Source organism: Halichoerus grypus, chromosome 9, assembly GCF_964656455.1.
Source record: "Halichoerus grypus chromosome 9, mHalGry1.hap1.1, whole genome shotgun sequence".
Lineage (NCBI taxonomy): Eukaryota > Metazoa > Chordata > Mammalia > Carnivora > Phocidae > Halichoerus > Halichoerus grypus.
Genome location: NC_135720.1, coordinates 144108226 through 144129729, shown reverse-complemented (window position 1 = coordinate 144129729; position 21504 = coordinate 144108226). Strand labels below are relative to the sequence as shown.

Here is a 21504-nt window from a genome sequence, read left to right as displayed (position 1 = left end):
TTGTACTCTCTCTCTAGCAAATAAATAAATAAAATCTTTTTAAAAATAAATAAAATCTTAAAAAAATAAAAGTTTATAAAGAATTAATATTGATTCTTCTTTGAATGTTTGGTAGAATTCAGCAGTGAAGATGTCTGGGAATGGTCTTGTCTCTGTGGGTATTCTTTTGGTTACTAATTCAATCTGTTTGCTTATTATAGATTTATTTATATTGTCTAATCTTTTTGAATTAGTTTCATTAGTTTGTGTCTTTCCAGAAATGTGTCCACTTCATCTAAATAATCTAATGTGTTGGTGTACTATTATTCACAGTATCCCTTGGTAACCCTTTTTATTTCTGTAGGTTCTGTAGTAATGCCCCTTCTTTCACTTCTAATTCTAGGAGTTTCAGTCCATCCTCTTTTTTCCTTAGTCAATCAACTGAAGGTGTGTCAATCTTGTTGATCTTTTCAAAAAACCAGCTTTTGGTTTCATTGATTTTCACTATTGTTTTTCTAGTCTCTATTTCATTAATTTCCACTCTAATATTTATTTCCTTACTTCTGCTTGCTTAGATTTAGTTTGCTCTTCTTTTCCCGTGCCTTAAGGTAGAAGGTTACATTACTGATTGGAGATTGGTTTTCTTTTTTAACATAGGAATTTATAGCTATACATGTTCTTCTAAGCCCTGTGTTAGCTGCATCACATAAGATTTGGTATGTTAAGCCTTTGTTTTCCTTTACCTTAAGGTATTTTCTATTCTTTTTTGGTTTTTTTCATTGACCCATTTGTTATTTAAGAGTGTATTGCTTAATTTTCACATAATTGTAAGTTCTATCAAGTTCTTTCTGTTATTAATTTCTAATTTTATACATTGTGATTGGTGAATATATTTTGTATTATTTTGATCCTTTTAGATTTATCAAGGTTTGTTTTATGGCTGAGTATATGGTTTATCCTTGAGAAGGTACCATGTGCATTTGAGATGAATGTATATTTGTTGATGGATGTCTGTTAAGTCTGGTTTATAATATGGCTCAAATCTTTTATTTTTTTGTTGATCTTTTGTCTAGTTCCATCTATTATTGAAAGTAAGATTTTGAAATCTCCAACCATTATTGTTGAATTGTCTATTCATCTCTTTATTTCTTTAAGTTTTTGCTTCGTGTATTTGGGTGCTCTTTCATTGGGTGCATATGTATTTATAATTGTTATATATTTCTGATGGATTGATCCTTTCATCATTATGAAGCGTTGCTCTTTATCTCTAGAACCTTTTTTGTTTGTTTGTTTTAGTCCATTTTGTGTAATGTTGACATAGACACTCCGGCATTCTTGTGGTTGCTGTGTGCATGATACATCTTTTTATCATTCTTTTATTTTCAATCTTTCCTATCTTTGAATCTAAAGTGTATCTCCCGTAGACCACATACAGTTGGATCTTTTTTTTAAAATCCATTATGACAATCTCTGCCATTTGATTGGTCGTTTAATTCATTCACAATTTATGTTATTTTTGATATAGTCGTATTTATATCTACCCTTTTACTTTTTGTTTTCTCTGTGTTATTGGCAAATATATTACATTTCTCTGTTATAGGTCCAATAATACATTATGCATGTTTGTTTTATATAATTGCTTTTTTGTATAAGCAAAAGTTTGGCCTACCTCTGGTATCTTGGTGGTTAACCCAGTGGGAAGATCCCGGAGACCTATCTGAAAAAAGAACTGTACATGTAACTTCCAGCCACCATGACAACAAGTACACTACCCATATGAATTTCTGTTATAGGATTTCCTTGAAAAAATATTAGGCAACAAGCTACCAGATGTGAGTGCTTGGTATCTCTAAATTACTTCAATATGCAAATGTTTCTCAATGTGGATATCAGCCCTTTGTCTCCTTGTCATGGGTGACAAGGCAAACCAGGACATTTAACAAAAGGACAGCCAGCACTGGGAAGATGCAGCTGGGGAGAAATATGGATCCTACAGCCTAGTCTGTTTGCAAAAGCAGGCAAGGAATGTGGACACTGCCTATTCATTCATACCTCTACTCACTCTAGAGATTCGGAAATTCTGGGCCTTTCAACTCTGGGCTTGGTGCAAGGACCCAAGGAGACAGCTTACTCCTGGAATAAATTTAAATAGCCCAAGGTCCCCTTGATTTGGAGTCTCAATGCTGTGGCAAGAACAGAGAGGACCCAATGCTTAGGACAAAGAGAAGATCCCCCAAAGTAATAATCTGCTAACTTGTCTTAGGCTCTTATTCTGTGCTAAATGCTTTTAGCAGTCATCTATATCTTTGTAACAAACCTCACCTAAATTTAGTGGATTAAAAACAATAATTGTTTCTTTCATTTAAATTCTGCAGGTTAACAATTTGGGCTTCACTCAGCTGGGCAATTCTCTTGCTGGTTTTGCCTGTGGTCATTCACGTGATTGCAGGCATCTGGCAGTCTGACGGGGACTGGATGGTCCAAAATGTTCCCACCCACATGTCTGGGGTGTCTGATGGCAAGGCTGGGATGGCTAGGATGGCAAGGTCTCTCTCTCTCTCTCTATGTGTGCTCCTCCATCCTGCAGGAGGTTAGACGGGATTTCTTCATATGGTGGGTCTCAGGGTCCCAAAAGGGCAAGAGGGGCAGTTGTAAGGCCTGTCCAGGCCTTATCTTGGAACTCCTGCAAAATCACTTCCACAGCATTGCATTTCGTCAATTACGAGATCAGCTCACATCCAAGAGGGGGAGAAATAGACCCCAGCTCTTGATGGAAGATACTGCAAAATCACATTGCAAGGGGACATGCAGAGAGGTGGGAGGAATTTGGGGCCATTAATTAATTGATCATTGATTATCTCCTTTGTAACTGAAAACAACTCCGTGAATAACCTCTATTCATATGTCCATTGTAAATCTGGGTGAGTAAAGTGTTCATTATCACTTCCTTACCAAGTGTTCCCCTAAGTTGGTCTGTGAACCTCGTTTTGAACCTACAGTTCATGGTGGGCAGTTCAGGGCGGGGCGCAGCATCTGGAAAAGACCTGACGGTGCCGGGCACCTGCACGCGGACGATTTCCCCTCTCCTGGGGGGCTGCAGAGCTCTGTCTGTCTCCAGGATGCCTCCGGTAGCGCTGACTAGACCCAAGTTTCCCGCTCAAGCCGGACATGGTAAAGGGTCAGTTCGTTTTCTGAGACTGACCACCTGTGTCTTCGTCGCAACGACCGGCATCGCAGACCTGAGTGATGAGGGTCCCAGACGCAGCCCAGGGGAGTGGAGAGACTGAGGTGAGGGAGGCAGGTTAAAGACAGGAGAGTTTCCACTGCAATACTTAGGAAAAACCAAGATTGTCCACATTTCATGGAGTTAACAAATCAGGCATAGGAGTAATTTTTCAGTAATTTTTAGAATTTGTATATATACCTGAACTCTGGGCCTGAGTCTCTGTCTGATGGTCCTTTGCTCACTGAATTGACTGCTGTGAACAGTCGTCCTGGCAACCGGTGTGCGGAGAAGGCAGGCGCCAAAAACGCGGGGCTGTTCCGCAGGACCCTGAGCAGGAAGTTCTAGGACGAAAGACAAGCGGGCTCCGGCTAGGTCGTAAGCTTCCTTGAGGGGTCCCCCTCTCTCCCTCATTTGAATTTGTACGGGTCGGAGGGGCGGTAAAAGCTGCTCCAGGTGAGGCTCGAACTCACAACCTCGGCATCGCCCACCAGCTACTGTCTTATAAGTACCGCGCGCTAACCGATTGCGCCACTGGAGCCGTGCGGATGCGCGGCCGCGGAGGTACGTGACTGTACCCCCACCGCGGGAGGCTGCTCCGGCTGCGGGAACTCAGCGGCACGAGCAAGCCTTCCACGAGCGGGGCCGGGAGCGGCGATCCCCGGTGTTCGCGGACCTGGAGCCGTTTCCCCGCGGCCGCTGCTGGAGGCCAAGGAGCGCAGCTCCGCTCCGCTCCCCGCCGCCTGTCCACATGCAGACTCGTATTTGAAGGAAGGGCGCGTTGGTCCAAACGACTGCAGTTGGACCTGTTCTACCCTCGCGGGGGTCCGACCTGGGGGAGTGAATTCCAGCCGCTGGGCTCAGGGCGGGTCCAGCTGGGGATCCCCGCGGGCCTTCCTCCCGCGCAGGTGCCACCTGCCCGCCGGCCCTTCGCTGCTGGGTTCCAAGCTAAGGATGGTAAAGTACTTTACTACCCTGAAGCCTTCAGAGAGCTGGTATTTCCTTCGGAAATAAAACTGTTTTTCAAATCATAGCTGCAACACGGGCTAAGGAAATGCAGGAAACAACGTGATAATTACTCGAACACTTTCTAAAGTCTCATACTCACATCCACTGTTTACTTGTGTCGTAGCTCATTTCAGACTTTGTTCTGTGAAGGTTTTCATTGGAGTATTTTTGGAGTGGGCATGTCCGTAACTATACACTCACACACATATATATGCATTTATGTGTTATTTTTTAATTAGAAAAATTTTTCATCTCTGCTCCTTTAATACATCTTATTGTGCAGGAAACAGTCTTGCATACATATCTGAAATAATGTATTGTCACCCACTCTGTGTAGAGGCAATGACCACAGGTACAGCTGATCATCTGTCCAGAGTTCTCAGCTTATGGGATCTGGCTTCCTGACTTTTACATTAATTTTTGAAAGTCAGAAATGTCATGTCCAAAAATTGTTAAGGGGGCTATAGAAAATAATCACTTTATTCAATATTATAGTTGTAGAAATGGAGTATATATTTTTTTAAGGTTTTAATTTTTCATTGGTGTGCCCCAAATTTCTTCACGTCTTCCCTTTTTTAAAAAAAATATTTATTTCTTTATTTTAGAGAGAGACCAGGGGATGGTGGGGTCACAGGCAGAGGGAGAGAAGCAGACTCCCCACTGAGCACAGAGCCCCACACGGGACTCAATCCCAATTCCCCCAGATTACGACCTGAGCCAGATGGAGTGGAGGCTTAACTGACTGGGACACCCAGGCATCCCTGGAGTATATTTTCTTTAAGAAATGAAAAACTAAGACGTAAGTACCACTTACCATCGTTGGTGTATCAGTATAGGCCAGCAGGAAAAAATACCGTGATAAGCTTGTCTCTTTGATACCAAGAAGACATCCTAGTTCAAGCTTTAATACCTTCCTATGTTTTCATTAGAGGAAGTGTTCACTTTTCTTCTGCTTTTCATTCTTTTCCATATTTCACATCAGAGGACTGGTACAGCCTTTAAAACTTAAGAGGAGCAAATTCAATATCCACTGATTTCTTCTCGAAAGGCATTTTAACTCATCAGATAGCCCTGCTGTTCCATTCTTGTGAATACTCTAGCCATGACAAAACTCAGTAGGACACAGACAAATCCAATAAATAGAAAAAGAAATCTATTGAGTTTTGGAATGTTTGGTACATTCGATCCGTCCAGGATTATGCACCCTAAGCCTCCCATTGTAGACAGGAAGCTGGATGTGTGTCCTTCCATAATATATTGTCCAAGCAAGCTACTGGTCTCTGACGCCCACGTTGATCGGTCATAGAGCCAACACTTGGAGGTTCAACAGTAACATCATCAGTGATTCTTCTGGTGATGAGGGAGTAAGAATACCACCAGCAGAGCATACACAATCATGGCCCACAGCAAGTGCATCCAGGGTGGTTCCTTCAGCTTCAGGTTGGGGCGTTTGAGCACTAAGAACAGGACTCGGTACAAAGTCTCCATGTTAGTGGTGGCAGGGGAGCTCTTGACCCCCTGTATCATTTTATTTTTATTTAGCACTATAGCATAAACTATTTCCCATGGTGGTCAAGCTAAAGGAAACACTTAGATAGCCCTTGCTATCTGGTTGGACCTGTTCTAAGGACTGAACATATAATGACTCATTATCCCACATTCTTATATTATTTGTAAGAGACAGTGTTCAATCCATCCACTGATCTATCACAATTTAATTGGATGTCTTTGACCCGTCTTCTGCTAAAGAAGACATTTGGTGCTGAGGTGCATTTTAGAGGTTGAGGACCAGTGCTCCAGAGCAAAAGCTGTCTTTCTGATTCTGTGTCTTCTCTTCCTACGAATATCCCAGCCTGAGCTAAAGAGTGAGCTCAGTTCTTGGTCCTGGGGGAAGCTCTGACCAACCCCTAAGGTCCCTCTCCAAGGGAGAGGACCTTACCTCTCTGATCCTAAAACCATAAACATTGTCTTCTGAGTGGGAATGTGGCCTTCCTAGCTGAGAAGTCAGCCTCTGACAGGACAACATTCCCGGAGGGTCAGTGTCCTGAACACTTTCTGAGCAAACGCAGATGTTCTCTGAGTCAGGTTTGGGGATAAGGTGGTAGTGTCAGGATGTATAGAAAGTAAGATGAGTCAAGGGTAAGACTTTATGATGGTGTTCAGATGATTTTTTTGAACTAATAGCTCCAAAAAAGTTTACACTTAATCTTATTTTCTACTTATTTCTTTAAAGAATGCAAGGATGTAAATTAATCTTTTCTGACAAAGATACCCCATCAGATGCAACAGTTTCTTTTTTTTTTTATGATTATTTATTTATTTGACAGAGAGAGACAGAGCACAAGTAGGGAGAGCGGCAGACAGAGGGAGAGGGAGAAGCGGGCTCCCCGCGGAGCAGGGAGCCCAACACGGGGCTCGATCCCAGGACCCTGGGATCATGACCTGAGCTGAGGTGAGGGCAGCCGCTTAACCAACTGAGCCACCCAGGCGCCCCAAGATGCAGCAGTTTCAGTTAGGGCTATTCCTTGGTTTCGTTTGTGGTTGGTAGTCCACTGTCATTTTCCAGGATCTTTCTTTTACTCTTTGTAGGAACAAACTGGTGCATTACATGGAGAGACAATTGTGCATCCTTTGGGTCCTTTTGATCCATCTGTCACTCTCCCTGGGAGGACGGCTTCATTTACTGCCCCAGCTGTGGATCTGGGAGTCGGTGTCAGGCCTGCTCTACTGGGAAAGCTCTTCGTCACATGCGGAGATGGTGATGTAGCAGTTTGCCGACTACCACATATAGCTTTCTAACTGCACACTTGGGGACAAGAGAAATTTCTACCAGATGGATCCCTGGCCTTAGTGGATGCACTGTGAACCAGACCTGGGCTTGGTCTCCTGCTTGGGCTGGGACCTGGGCTTGGACCCCTGCTGCTTGGTCCCATAGCCTCCGCTCTCCCCAGGGGCCATGGAGACACATTGGGCCCTCCATTATCAGTGTCCACCTGGATCTTATGTCCAACAGTGCTTGAAATGTAAGGGTATTTCTTTCTTGATTTTATGGTTACTGAGTGAATGGTCAGAAGTCCCTTTAGAAAAGGAATGGGGAAATTAATTTCTATATATTTGTGGTGGTGTTGCAGGTCCTACTTTCTCAGGACTTGGCTTCTCCTTTAGTCAGGGATCCTGGGTCTGAAAACTGGTTCAAGATCAGAAGCTGAGCAAGGTGTTGTGATTTCATTGGTACCTGGGGTCGCTGCCCTCGGTCTCCTGGTTTCCTGTTCTTGGTTTCTGCTGATTGTATAGACGATGATAACCTGTGCTCGCTGTTCACCTACCGTGCTTCTGGGGAAGCTGTGTTCTCTGAGTCATCTCTGACACTCTGGAGAGCTCACACACACACACACACAGAGTCTGATGGGTGAGAGTTCACACACACCCACACACACAGAGTCTGATGGGTGAGAGTTCACACACACACACACACACACAGAGTCTGATGGGTGAGAGTTCACACACACACACACACAGAGTCTGATGGGTGAGAGTTCACACACACACACACACACACAGAGTCTGATGGGTGAGAGTTCACACAGACACACACACACAAGAGTCTGATGGGTGAGAGTTCACACACACACACACACACACACACAGAGTCTGATGGGTGAGAGTTCACACACACACACACACACAGAGTCTGATGGGTGAGAGTTCACACACACACACACACACAGAGTCTGATGGGTGAGAGTTCACAGACACACACACACACAGAGTCTGATGGGTGAGAGTTCACACACACACACACACACACACACAGAGTCTGATGGGTGAGAGTTCACAGACACACACACACACAGAGTCTGATGGGTGAGAGTTCACACACACACACACACACACACACACAGAGTCTGATGGGTGAGAGTTCACACACACACATACACACACACACACACAGAGTCTGATGGGTGGGTGCCGCCCGCTCTGGCCTGGATCATTTCAGGATCCTCTAATCTGCATTGCTAACAGCAACACTAACTACTTCTATAGCAGAACCTCTCAACAGCCCAGGCCTTTCCAGGACACTCACCACACAACTTCTCAGTGATCCTGCACATTCCTTTTTATTTTTTCAAACTCCTGCAACATCGTCATCAGTGGGTTTCCAGCATCACATGGTAAATCCATTCCAGTGTGGACACTTCTCTCAGCTTTTGATCCCTCCTTTCTGTCATCAGGCACAACAGTCCTGGCATTTCTGCTACATTTATTGAGACCCATTTCTTTTTCCAAGCAGGAGAATCCAAACAGTGTGTTGGGTTCTTGCCAATGTGTAAAATTTCTGCACATTGGGAAAATGCTCCCATATCAATGAACTCTCCTGTAGCTAACTGTGTTCCATGCCCCTTGATCCAGAACCCTTAGATCTAGTTCTTTATGGGACAGATGTTGAGTAGGTGGCAGAGCCCATGATGTTTAGCAGAACAGAAGCTTCTGCGTTGTCCTCAAGCAAGAAGGACATGCTTACCCTTAATAAGGAGAACTCGGGGTCTTGGAAAATCTGGGGATTTAGATGTTCTAAGTCATCCAACCAGATGTCTCCACCCAGTGTCTCAAGGTTCTATTCTTTTCCAGTCAAGGCCATGACCTGGGCATAGAAGATAATTTAGTTTGACAATTTAACCTTCTTTGGAGCTCTACTATTCCTACGATTAAGTCTTGGACGTGAACCTTAGGTTTTTGTGCTCTCGGGTTGCAGGATATGAGAGGTTCTTTATCTCCTCTTATGGAAACACTCTGGCTTCCACAGTTAGCCTTTATTTGGTCAAATATCACCCTCAGCCTTTAATCACCTCTCTCCAAAGCATCAATTTCTTTTAGTAACCATCTTAAAATTGCCTTAAAATCATATCGCCTTAAAAGTACCACCTCTCCCACATTTCTCAAGCACCTCATACATCACACCCACCAATACGTATCCTTTCACCAGTGTAACCACCTCATTCAGGCTTGGTGAAAGTTTTAAAAATTGCTGTGGGGCACCCGGGTAGCTAAGTCAGTTAAGCGTTGCACTCTAGGTTTCAACTCAGGTCATGATCTCAGGGTTGTGAGATCGAGCTACGTGTCGGGCTCTGCACTGGGCACAGAGTCTGCTTAAGATTCTCTCTTTCCCTCCCTCTTCCTCTGCACCCCCTCTCCCTCCCTCTCTAAAAAAATTAAAAAATAAAAATTGCACTGCTACTCTGTACCCGTGGCTGTTTGTGCTCCACCCATCCCCTCACTGCCAACCGGATGGTGGATAGCTCAGCTTCAAAACTCTAAAACTCTAAAACTCTCATCCTAGCACCTTCTTTCTCAGATCCCTTCTGGTGCCAGCCACTGCAGATTGGGTTACCTGTAAAGACTCAAAGGTGGAGATTTGCATGCAAAGCTCACTGGAGCACTACCTCAGGGTCAACAGAAAGGCATCTGACCCTCGGGGGTCTCTGCAGCTGGGATGGGCCCTTCAGAGCTGTCCCAAGTTGAGAAGTCAGTTTTTACCTTTTATAACCTCCATTGACCAGTAATTGGATACAGGCTGCCCCTGGAAAGGGGACATGACCTCGACCTGAGATCATTCCCAACAAGGGGTAACAATTGAGAACCACCAGGTGACAACCTCCCAAAGATCTGGGAGGATAATTCCTTCTATCCAAGGGGTTCAGGTAATCTGGGAAACACACCATCTGTGACAGTCACAGTGAGAAAGAAGAGAGGGATGAGACAAGTTTGAGCACAGGATAGGATATAAAAACCACCACAGTGATGCCAGACGCTGCAGAAAACATTTTATTGGAGACAGTGCAGGGCTGGTTCTGAAGCCGAGGAATCTAGGGTGGAGAGGGGAAAGCCCATCCTTCAAAGGATGCCTTGCCCAGGTGTCTTAACCTGAGTGCACTGGAGGTCAGACAGTAGGGAAGTTTCTGTAGGATCTAAATTAGAGGGAGGCTCCGGGTCCCACTATCATGGAGATGCCCCTCTTTCCATGCAAGGCAGTCTCCTGCTCCCACTCCACCTTAGGGTTCCTAAACCAAAATGACCAGTCAGCGTGCGTGTGGGAGGGTGGGTGTCATGGATGAACACTGATCTGAAAAGACTTGGAAGCTGACAGTACGTGTTTGTCCTGGGGGAGGGAAAGTGTTATGAGCTGGAACCTAGGCTGTACAGTTATCATCCCACTCTTATTTCTACACCTCCAGGGTGGAGAGAGAGGGGGGAACATTCTGTCTAGGAACATTCTTCTTCAGGATGTCGTGGCAGACTGAGCCATCCTCATGGAAGGCTGATTTTCCTTTGATGGTTAGGAGTGATTAAATTCAGAACAGAGGTGTGAGGATTTAGGGTTTCCATTCTTTTGTTCTTCTCCCACATATATACTCTTGCAAGGAGAAATAGCAGTAACCTTCTGAATATAATTCTACTTGGTAGAGAGTGGGAACTCTGGTGGCATAGAGTGATTTAGTCAAGTGGAGGCCATTTAGGAAGAGTGTAGTGAAATACGGAATTTTTTTAAAGGTCTTCAGATAAGAAGCAGGGTGGCTCCTCCCCCAAACTCGGCCTTCCTATTTACTTTTGAACTGTTTCAGGTACTCCAGGATGTCTGACTTGACCGTGCTGATGGGAGTCCGGTGGAACCAGCGCATGACAGGGACTCCATCAGGCCCCACCAAGAACTTCTCAAAGTTCCAGCGGATGTCGTGGACCTTTACGGGATCCCAGGATATATGTCTGAATAGGCCCAGAACCTCAGAGGGGTGAGGGCAGGAGAGCTGGAGCAGAGATGGAACAGACAGACAGCATCATTTCTGTTATTTTCACCCACAGGGAATCCGCTCCCTCCCATGCCTAGATATTCTGATTTCCTGTGATTCTTAACAAATCCTCTGGATTGCCACCATGCCAACTACCAAGATGGTTGTAGATATAACAGCAAAAGTCTGTTCCCTCATCCTGTTCCCCTGCGACCCCTGTGATCACAAAGCCACGCCACCGTGAGTAAGATACGTCACCTCTGTGGCTGTCAGTTTCCTTTTCTGCAAAACGAATGGTTTAGATTAGAATGCAGTTTCCCAGGTCTTATGGCTCCTGGGCCAGTAGCGTTCCAAAAATATCTTTGGGACCAACATGGAGGTCCAACATTTTGTTTTGTCAAATAATAAAACTTTTGAGAAACAGCATCACTTTATCATTTAATTTAAAAAAAGATTATTGTAAGAATAAATTACATATAGGTCCTAATCTTAGAATAACCCTATGAGTCAGTTGAGTTTATGAAACCCTCCTTACACTGTCCTGTTCTCATTTTATATACGCTGAGGGTATATAAAAATCTCTATCTGAGCGAGTTCTGGCTTGCCATCCAGCATTTAGGAACAATTAACAGCTGGTGGTTAGAGACCCTGTCAGCCTTCAGTTCTCTGTATCTAAAAGTCAGTGTTTCATAAAAGGCACTTACTACATGGTATTAACCTATTGATTTCTACTTCCCCCTCTCCAGTAGGAACCCATCAAGGACTGGGGTGTCTTATCGTTCTTTATATCCATATTATTTAGCAAACTGCCTCATACTCAGCAAACGTACTTTGAATGAATGAATGTCAATGAGCAAAAGAGGGTGGTCCTCGGAAACACAGCCACTCTACATAGCCCTCCCCATCATGAAAGCCAGAATCTCATAAATACTAACAAATTAAACCCGGATCTCTATCCTAACATGGAGACCTCTTGCCAAGAGTCCAATGTCACTTCCAGGCATGAGCCTTGGGTCCATTTCCACCACACCAGCTCTCTGCTAGGAACGCTAGGAAAGAAAAGGTTTGGGTCAGTAATTCACTCACCTTCAAGAAGGTGAAGACCTTCTGTTCCTTCTCGCCATTCACGTCCCCTTTCTCAAAGAGCTGGAAGTTGGGTACATATCCTCTCCCTGGACGGACATACCTGCAACGAGCCACAGCATTCCCAGGAAGCTCCAGAATGTAGGAGAGAAAGTCATGGTGGGCCACCAGGATGAGGGGTCACGGGAGGGGCAGGAAGAAGGAAAGATGTGGAAAACAGGGCTGGGAAGGGAAAATAAGGCCATTTCCTGACTTTGGGCTCCCTGATGCACGTGATGTTTCTCGTTCTGCTGTGCTCTCTGCGCTGCTCCTGTCCCAGCGGTGTCTGTGTTCCTGGGCCCCTTGTGGTCCACCCAGATCTCACTCCCAGGGAGCAGGAGAGTCTCCGGACTCTGCCAGGCTCGCATCAGGGGCAGACAAAGCTGATGTCAGTTTGCAGGTGCCCCCCACCCACACCCACACTGGAGACCGAAGAAAGGCAGACAGGGGCCTCCTCTGGGGCTCCAAGCAGGCACTTACTTCAGCCCCGGAAGAATCTCTGAGTTCTCTCCTGGCTCCTGCTTTCCGAACTGGTTGCAGGGAAAGCCCAACACGACCAGGCCCAAGGGCTTCAGCTCCTCCTGAAGTGCATTCAGTTCTGTGGGTAGAGAAGGGACAGCAAGGAGGCCTGACTAGAGACTCTGCCTTGGGAGAGAACCATCTGTACTCATTTTCAGGGAAAGAGAGGACTAGGGAAGGAAAAATCTCTAGATGGGAAAGACTCTTCGCGGAAGGGCTGAAGTTAGATGCTGGAGCTCCAGACATGCATTCAAAAGCCCTTTATTATAGGGTAATATTTCCCAAATCTGTGGGACATCCAAATCAGCTGAGGGCCCTTTCTTAAAAATAAGGATGACCATGTCCCATCCCAGATAATTCTCTGATCCCCTTCTTATGAGATGGCCCCCAGTCACCTTTATTATTCAAAACCTCACCAGGTTCCTGTTGATTGTAGAAGTTGCAGCTGCTTATGGAAAGTGTATGGAGGTGTTATTAATGGGTTCAGTTTCAGGTTGACAAGATGCAAGTGTTCTGGAGATTTGTCTCATAAGAATGTGAATACACTTAACACGACTGAACAGTACACTTAGAAATGGTTACAACTGTAAATTTTATGTCATGTCTTTTGTTAACCACATACATACAAAAGCTTGCCTTCCCTGGTTGGTTAATTGCTAGGCTGAATCTTTCTTTTTAATTTTTTTTAAGATTTTATTTATTTGAGAGAGCAATCACAAGAGGGGGTACGGTCAGAGGAAGAAGCAGACTCCCCACTGAGCAGGGAGCCCGATGCGGGACTCGATTCCAGGACTAGGGAACCATGACCCAAGCCAAAGGCAGTTGCTTAACCAACTGAGCCACCCAGGCACGCTGAATCTTTCTTTTTTAAAGGAAAAGACACAGATGAAGAGAATGGGCTTCTCTCCTCTGTACAGGCTGGGTGCCCTGGGTGGAGCAGAGATAAACCCGACAGGGGCAGAGGGAACCAGAGAAATTCCAGGTCCAGCTTCCTGGTGTTCTTCCACAGTCCTCAGGAAGTTGGTCCTGAGGAGTGAGGTCCTCATGGTCCTCACTGACATGCCAAAACACAAGATTGCACCTAGCTTCTTTCACTGTTTCCCAATCTGCTCAGATTTTTATGATCATCTTCTCTGTTAACGCTTTCTGGGCTGGGCGGCTACTCACTAGTCAGTCCCACTGCGCGGCCAACTGGTCAACTGGTACTTCCTCTGAGTCCTGTTTTTCTTCTCCTTTTCCTTTTCCTTTCCCTTTCCCTTCCTTTCCGTTCCTTTCCCTTTCCCTTTTCCTTACCTTTCCTTTTTTTCCCTTCCCTTCCCTTTCCTTTCCTTTCCTTTCCTCTTTATCTTTCTTTCCTTTTCACAAACTAGAGATTGCCTTCCTGATTCCATATGGTTCCTCAGTACCTCTCCCCCATCCTTCCCGCCTGTCTTCAGTCACTGTACGTGATCACTCCCTCCTGTCTTCCAGTCCTTAAGCAAACATTCCTTAGTGTCCTTGTCTGTTATGTACAGAGTGGGAACTGAATAAATTGATTTTTAAAGTCACTGTAAACTGGCAAAATGAATTACGGTCCAACATAATGTTATTCAGTCTTGAATGAGGAGATGGTCTGAACTCTAAGGTACTTTATTAATTAAAACAAAAAGTAAAGTGGCAAGTAGTATTTATATTATGCTGCAACTGTGGGGGGGGGGAGCAGAAAAAAAAACCTCTATGTATATATTTTGTACACATGATAATACCAGTCATTTAGAGGGAGGGGGAAGGAGGTGGAAAGACCTCTCACTCTAGGCTTTTGATTCCTATAATTTGTGAGACTTGTGAATATATTACCTATTCAAAACATAATCAGAATGAAGTTCTTGTCAGTTTAAATATAAGTCCCTCTGTTTCTGATAAAATTCATCCTATTCATTATTTTTTTTTTAAGTAGGCTCCACTCCCAGCATGGAGCCCACCACAGGGCTTGAACTCACGACCCTGAGATCAAGACACAAGTTGAGATCAAGAGTTAGACATTTAACCAGTGGAGCTACCCTGGCCCCCTTTGTCCTACTCATTCTTCATCGTCTTCTAAACTCCATGGTCTGAGGTATGAGAAAGATAAAGTCCCTCCCTGAGTGACACACAGAGAGGAGGAGTCTAAGTCCAGGAGGCACTGAGCTGGAGCGGGAAGATTCGCCTCTCAGCACCTGCTCTACCAGCTCTCCCCTCAAACACGGCTCCAGGTATAAAACCCCATCCCCCTCTCTCTGTCTTTGTAGGTTACCTGTAAAACCCTGGACAAGTCTCAGAAACATCGATCCTGTCTCCGGTATTTATGAAGGAGACTTCCGGAATCTGTGGAGAGGCTCCTAGTCCGCGGAGATTTATTGATTCTCCTGGAACTCCCAGGAGCAAAGCAGAGGCAGGACATAGGGAAGTAGTCAGCAAACTTTTTCTATAAAGGTCCAGGTAGAAAATACTTTAGACTTTGCCAGCCAGATGGTCTCTGTCACCATTACCATCAAGTCCTCACCCCTGCCCGGAGGCGTGAAATCCGTATGTAAGTGCAGGGGCATGGCTGTGTTCCCATAAAGCTTAGGTTACAAAAGCAGGCTGGCCAGATTAGGCCTGCGGCCTTTGCTTGCTGGCTCCTGGCATCAGGAATGAAGTCACTTGATCATGAGGATTGATTTTGGTATGTAAAGAGAATATAATTCTAATTATGATTTAGAACATAATGAGCTGGAAACTTCAGTCCCGAGGAGACGTGGCTGTGAATTCTTACCAGGATACTGAGCTGTCAGGCCACAGTAGGTGGCCACGTTGACAAAGAGGACGGGCTTGCCGGTGTACTGCTTGAACTGAATGTGTTCGTTTCCGTTCAGAGTGAGGGCTTCATAGTCATAGATTGTGCCTTTCACATCTTTGTAGCAATCCATCTGGAAGATTTAAAAAATGGTACTGTTAACGACAACAATTCCTAACCTCTGTGTAAGCTTTCAAAGCACTCAAAGAGTAGTGCTGTATCGACTGAAGGGAAACCAGGAAACAGAGAGCAGTTGTCCACGGGGTGTGTGGACTGAGACTTAAGTCTTGTGACTTGGAAGCCACTGGTTTTTGAGCAAGCAACAGGCAAGCCTCCCTGTCCTGTTGTCCTGGGGGTGGAGGGATACGAGGAAATGCGCTGGGATGAGATGAACAGAGCAGAGGTTCACGGGCTGGCGTGGGAAGCCCTAGAAGGCAGTGGGCCAAAGGGGAATGCTCACTGTGCCTCTGTGAGAATGAGGCTCGCGTGGGCTCTGGACCGAAGGCATCCTGCCTGGGTTCTCCCGGGGAAGGGAAGGTTCTGGATCGCTTACATACACAGCGGAAAGAGCTCTGACCTGGGAATCAGAAGCCAGTCTGCTGTCAAGTTCTCTTGTGAACCTGGGCAGTTCCCATCCTTGACCCTCAGTTTCCCCACCGCTAAAATGAAGACATTCATCTAGATTCCGGTCAGGTCCTCACAGGGCCTTCCCGGTTCAACATTCTAGAACCTAGTATCAGCTGTGCCTCGAAGAGCGTCCTCTCTCCTGTCACGCGCTTGCTCGAATGCTGGTCCGACAAGCGCGGCCGTGACACTGTAGCTCCCAGCGGCGGACGCGGAGGGCGCCAGTCCAATTGCCAATGGCACCGAAATCTGTCTGGCAGCCCCCGCTGCTGCAGTATCAGCCCCCGCCCGCCCCGTTCTGCTCTGGGAACTTAATCTTCGCCTTCGTCCCTGGCTCCGTCGAGCCTGTTCCTCCCCAAGGCTCCTGAATGTATTTGAGCAGAGTTCCACGTAATACAAATAGATTCCATGTGACAGAAACAAGTTGTCCAGACATTCTCACTGCCTGTTCTCAGGTTAAATTCCTCTGCAAGGCAGATCTCACCTTATTCTTCCTCCACTCTATCCACGTAGGGTCCGTGAAGGACCCCTTTTCCGACACTGGGAAAGCTGCTGCCGGTTGCTCATGGAGCACAGGGAGTATGAACAGAAAGTGTGAGAAGGAAGGCAGAGGAACTGATCGGAGAAAGGGGAGAAAGACATGATCTGATAAGGAAAGTCCAGATTAAACCAGGCTCCCCGGAAATCCAGCGGACTAGAAAGGATTTTAGCCACCACCACCTGTCCAGATGCAACACAAATGAAACCAGACTTTCTCCAACCTCCTAGGCCAACTGCTTCTACCACTAGCTCTCCAGGCTCTGGAACTCGCTCCCTGCTCCTGGGCAGAAAGGTGCCTTCCCTCTGCAGGCTTTCGCACCTTCCGCTGAGTGCATACACAAACACATACCAGCGAAACTGAGACATGCATAAAGAGAATACCATGTGAAAGCATCCATCCGTTTCCACGATGCTGGGCTCTAACCTAAACATTTTTAAGAATTTGTCTCTTATTTTTTTCCTTTGCTACTGCAATGAAATTTACTGAAATTTACTGAAAATCATGTTGGGTAACCAGGGTGTGGGGGTTTAGAGAGACTCTGGACCTGGAGAGCCCTTCTCAGGCCAGCTTACTCGGGATACTCATTGCTGCTTCAAACATATTTATTTAAGTCCGTATGATATGTCTCCAATACCTCCAGACTCAGCTTTTTATTAAGCAAATGCTCTAGCCCAGGTTCCAGGGTCTTCATACCCGATTAGGCAGCCTTGAGTAACAGAAAAGCCACACCAATTCTCAAAAGTAGAGAGTAACCAGGAGGTTCTCCCGTCAATTTCAGAGTGGTAGGAAGATCTTACCAGAGCTGCCTTTGACTGAACACTTTCTGTGTGTCATAATTATTGCTCACCTGCCCACAGGTAGATACTGTTGCCCACAAATTTATAATGAGAAATCCCGAGGCTAACAAAGGCGAAGGGACTTGTTCAAGACAGAAGTGATCGCCCCTCTACACGGATGAAAGGTTGCTTGCCTCTCGCTTCATGATTCCATTTTGCCTCCAAGTCATCCAGATCATTGTTGCCCTTCCCAGAGCTGCCCCTCCCTTTGCTATACACACAGTTCATCAATAAGGCAACTGAGCCATGAGCTGGGACTAGACTGAGGCCAGAACCCAAGACTCCTGATCCTAAATCCAATTGCTTTAGACCTCCAATTATTTATTTATTTATTTATTTATTTGAGAGAGAGAGAGAGAACAGGGGCATGGAAGGGGGGGAGGGGCAGAGAGAAGCAGACTCCCCGCTGGGCTCAGTCCCAGGACCTGAGATCGTGACCTTAGCTGAAGGCAGATGCTTCACCAACTGAGCCACCCAGGCGCCCCTAGACCTCCAATTATTTTGCCTGTGTTTATGTTTCTCTGATTAACTCTCTGACTTTATCCATCCATAAAACTTCCACATTGGTTTTCTCCTCCTCCTCCTAGGTGTCCTGCTGAGCTGCATCGGAGATGACTTAGCCCACCCTCTCCTCCAAACCCTGCCCCTCACTGTGAAGCCCACTGCCTTCCCGTGCCCCAGGCCCAGCTCTGATGTAAATTAAGTACTGGTGTAGCTGGAAGAGTATCCACGCCACCCTAACTAGAGATGCAGGAGAGCAAGGACCACAGTAAGGAGACTCTTCCCTACCTGTATTCAGCTCAAGGAACACCCATTTCTAGGATCAAAGAAGAGTCAAGAGAAAAGAAAGGTTAATGGAAAACCCCAAGAAGAAAGAAAGCAGAGGTCAGAGTCTTACAAGAATGACTGGAGGGCGCCTGGGTGGCTCAGTTGGTTAAGCGACTGCCTTCGGCTCAGGTCATGATCCTGGAGTCCCGGGATCGAGTCCCGCATCGGGCTCCCTGCTCAGCAGGGAGTCTGCTTCTCCCTCTGACCCTCCCCCCTCTCATGTACTCGCTCTCTCTCATTCTCTCTCTCTCAAATAAATAAATAGAATCTTAAAAAAAAAAAAAGAATGACTGGAGCAGGACAAAACAGTAACTTGACCTTGGAGCCCTACCCCGCCCTCTCTGGAGGTCACTCACCTTCATCTTCTCAGGCTTGGCATTTGTCTGTGCAAAGCTGACTAGCAGAAGAGGAACAAGGTAAGAGGCCCTTAACTGTGCAGTCATGACTAGTGTCTGTAGATCTAGTCTTTGAGGCTGAGATCTCGCACACCTGGCAGCCTTTTGATACGCTAGCCAAGCCTCGCAGGCCAATCGCAAGGTGGCAAGGATTTCTGGGGCATGAGTGGGGACGTAGAATTAAACCACATCCTCACCCACACACACCCCCGTGGGCATTCAGTGCTCACCGGTGCGATGCGGACCTGAGACTCATATAAATTCTGGCAGGATTATGAAAAGGTGAGGGCAAGCATCCATGGTCCTTGAAGACTACTGTGTGTTTTAACGGAGTGGATAGTAGGGTCCAGACGCAGACAGGGCCTCCCCAGCATTGCAGTGGGGTCGCTGCAGACGGGACGACAGAGATTCCAAATACCATTCTTAATCTCAGGATGTGTGGACCACCTGGGACCTCTCCAAGAGAGCTGGGAGGAAACTGGCCCCAAGGAGGGAAAAATATTCTCAATATGTGCGAAGGAAGCCCATTTCTATGTTCACTATACAACTGCCTTCAACTGCTGACAAATTAGCAAGGAAAGCAACCAGCCCTACAGACAATGGGCAGCAGAAAATAAGCCAAACCGCGTCTGAGCTGGGATACAATGTTCTCCTCACCAATAATCAAAGAAATGATGCATTCCATATTTATCAGATTGGCCGAAGTCACCTAGGTGTCATGGGTCTGGTCTAGGAGGTTCTCGAGCACCAGATTGGGGAGGGGACTAGCGGCCGCCAGTTTTCTGGAGGATAATCCACCATTAAAAATGCTCTTAATCTCCAGGAAGCCCCAGGGCCTGAGAAGGATAAGAACAGGAGACACGAATTCCTCTAAGAAGAAAAATGCCACCATTGTTGGAGTGCAGTTCCTAGCAGCCCAATAGTCTCCACTAACATGGGGACTAGACAGGGGACCCAGACCTGGAGCCTAGGAATTGCCGGATTTCCCACTTGCATAATATATTTACCCCCCCCCCCCACCCCCCAGGGAGGCTTATCAAGATCTTGCTCCCTCTTGTGTACAATACTGTCTACTTTTGGACCTTGAGTGCTGGGATCTGAGCTCATCACACTCCCGAATTCATGATCATTTGTCCTTGCAAGGCCCCTCTCTTGTTTTGTGTATTATTCCCAGGCTTTAGCTCCCAAACCCCATTCTCCCCCGCCATGGGTAAAATATGTTTAATATTCCTATTGTTTGTTTTCTTGAAAATCGTGTGCATTCCTCATCAGATTATTAGCCCCTTGAAGCTTAAAACATCACTTACTTCCCCCCCCCCCCATTTGGACGTCACATTCAAAGGGTTGAGCTAATCAAACTCTTAAATTTATGGCACTTTATCATCATTAGGCTGTGCAATGCCTGTCTTATTATATATATATATATATATTTTTTAAGTAGGCTCCACACCCAGCTCGAACTCACGACCGTGAGCTTGAGACCTGAGCCGAGATCAAGAGTCGGACACTTAACCCACTGAGCACTCAGGCGGCCCTTATTATATTAATTTTATTTAAATTGGTTTTTGTCCCCCATCCACTCCCACTGTCGGGGGAGCTGGCAGGGAAACAGCTCTGCAGCCTGGCAGGCTGGCGGCCCCAGGTGACAAGCGGGCAGATGACTAAACAAGGGGAATGTTCGTGGGGGGCTGGCTCTTTCTCACGCTTGGAATCCCGGGTCGGCCACCCCCCTGGGTGGAAACTCCGGATTCCCTGAGGAGGGTCGGGCTGCTTCCCGCCACCTCTCTTCCCTCAGCCTTCCCCCCCGAGGGTGTGCGAGCCAGCTGGGCTAGCTCCCCGGGGCTGAGACGACACAGCTGTCCCCAGCGGTAAGCCCCCGTCCCGCCAGCCGGGCCGCCCTCCCCAGGGCCGCACAGCGCTGCCTCCACCTTCTGGAAACGCAGTCCCGTCGGGCTCAACGCTCCGACTTGGGCATTTCTGAGCTCTCTTGGAAAACAAGCTTTTGTTCTCCCAGATTCCCCATCTCTCCTCAGAGGCCTCCAGTCTGGTGGGGGGAGGAGGGAGCCTAAAACATGACCTCTGACCCAGCCGCGAAGCCCTCCCCCCCCCAGGCGGCTGAGCCGGGTTTCCTGTTTGGTGGGTCTGCCCCCCCACCGGTCCCTGCTCTCTGGGTTCATAGAATGATGGAGATTAAAGCGTCGAGCCTCAAGAGTCATGTTTTTAATTGTTCCTTCCCAAGCGTGTGACCAGAGTCTGCGCCTCTGGTTCTTATTTGTAAAATTGGGAGAATAATGTGACCTGGACCAGCCCTGGACGTGGCCCCAAGGTAAACATCCCATGTTTACTCAACAGATGACGAAACCGGCGCCCAAGTAGAAGACCCGATTTCCCCAAAGTCCTGTGAAACCGCACCCTGCCCCCGCCTTTCTGTTTTAAATCCCTTGCTCTCTCTGCCATTTCATCTTTGCTCAGGACACAAGAACTCCCGGAGTAGAAGAGAAACTTTCAGCATAGACTCTGCCTCACGGGTCAGATCAAGTGGCCTAAAATCTCCGCAAGCCTCTGTGTCCCACTGCTGTAGTCTCTGTCCGGGAGAAGAGAAGTCTCTGGAAATCTCCACGGGAGGCCTGGGGGGCACTTCCTGTCTCGGTCCACAGCTGCTGCCTCATCTTCCACCCTCCGCTAGAGCCGCTGATCAAACCCCGTCGTTTCCTTTCCGGAAAGTGGACATAATCTGCTTGTCTTCTCTCTTCCAGGCTCTTCCCTTCCTGCAGCCGCTCGAGCCTCGAGACACCTGCCTGCTGACACCGCTCCACGGAGGAAGTCAGGCTAACCAGGTTAGGAGAGCAT

The 21504-nt window shown here is 46.8% G+C and overlaps 1 protein-coding gene, 1 non-coding gene and 1 pseudogene across 2 annotated transcripts; all 3 read right to left on the bottom strand.

The window, feature by feature from the left end:
• Nucleotides 1–3650: 3650 nt before the first annotated feature.
• TRNAI-UAU (transfer RNA isoleucine (anticodon UAU)) lies at nt 3651–3743 on the bottom strand. The gene is given in 2 exon segments: nt 3651–3686; nt 3706–3743. It is a non-coding gene; the product is annotated as a tRNA-Ile (tRNA).
• Nucleotides 3744–5263: 1520 nt separating this feature from the next.
• Nucleotides 5264–5698, bottom strand: LOC118533788 (oligosaccharyltransferase complex subunit OSTC pseudogene; annotated as a pseudogene).
• Nucleotides 5699–10806: 5108 nt separating this feature from the next.
• On the bottom strand, nt 10807–18702 carry GPX5 (glutathione peroxidase 5). Its single transcript, XM_036089247.2, has 5 exons — nt 18616–18702; nt 15410–15563; nt 12598–12715; nt 12082–12181; nt 10807–11013 (listed from the first exon to the last, which is right to left on the bottom strand). The coding sequence occupies exons 1-5, from the start codon at nt 18700–18702 to the stop codon at nt 10807–10809; spliced, it is 666 nt and encodes a 221-aa protein (XP_035945140.2).
• Between the last annotated feature and the right edge of the window lie 2802 nt (nt 18703–21504).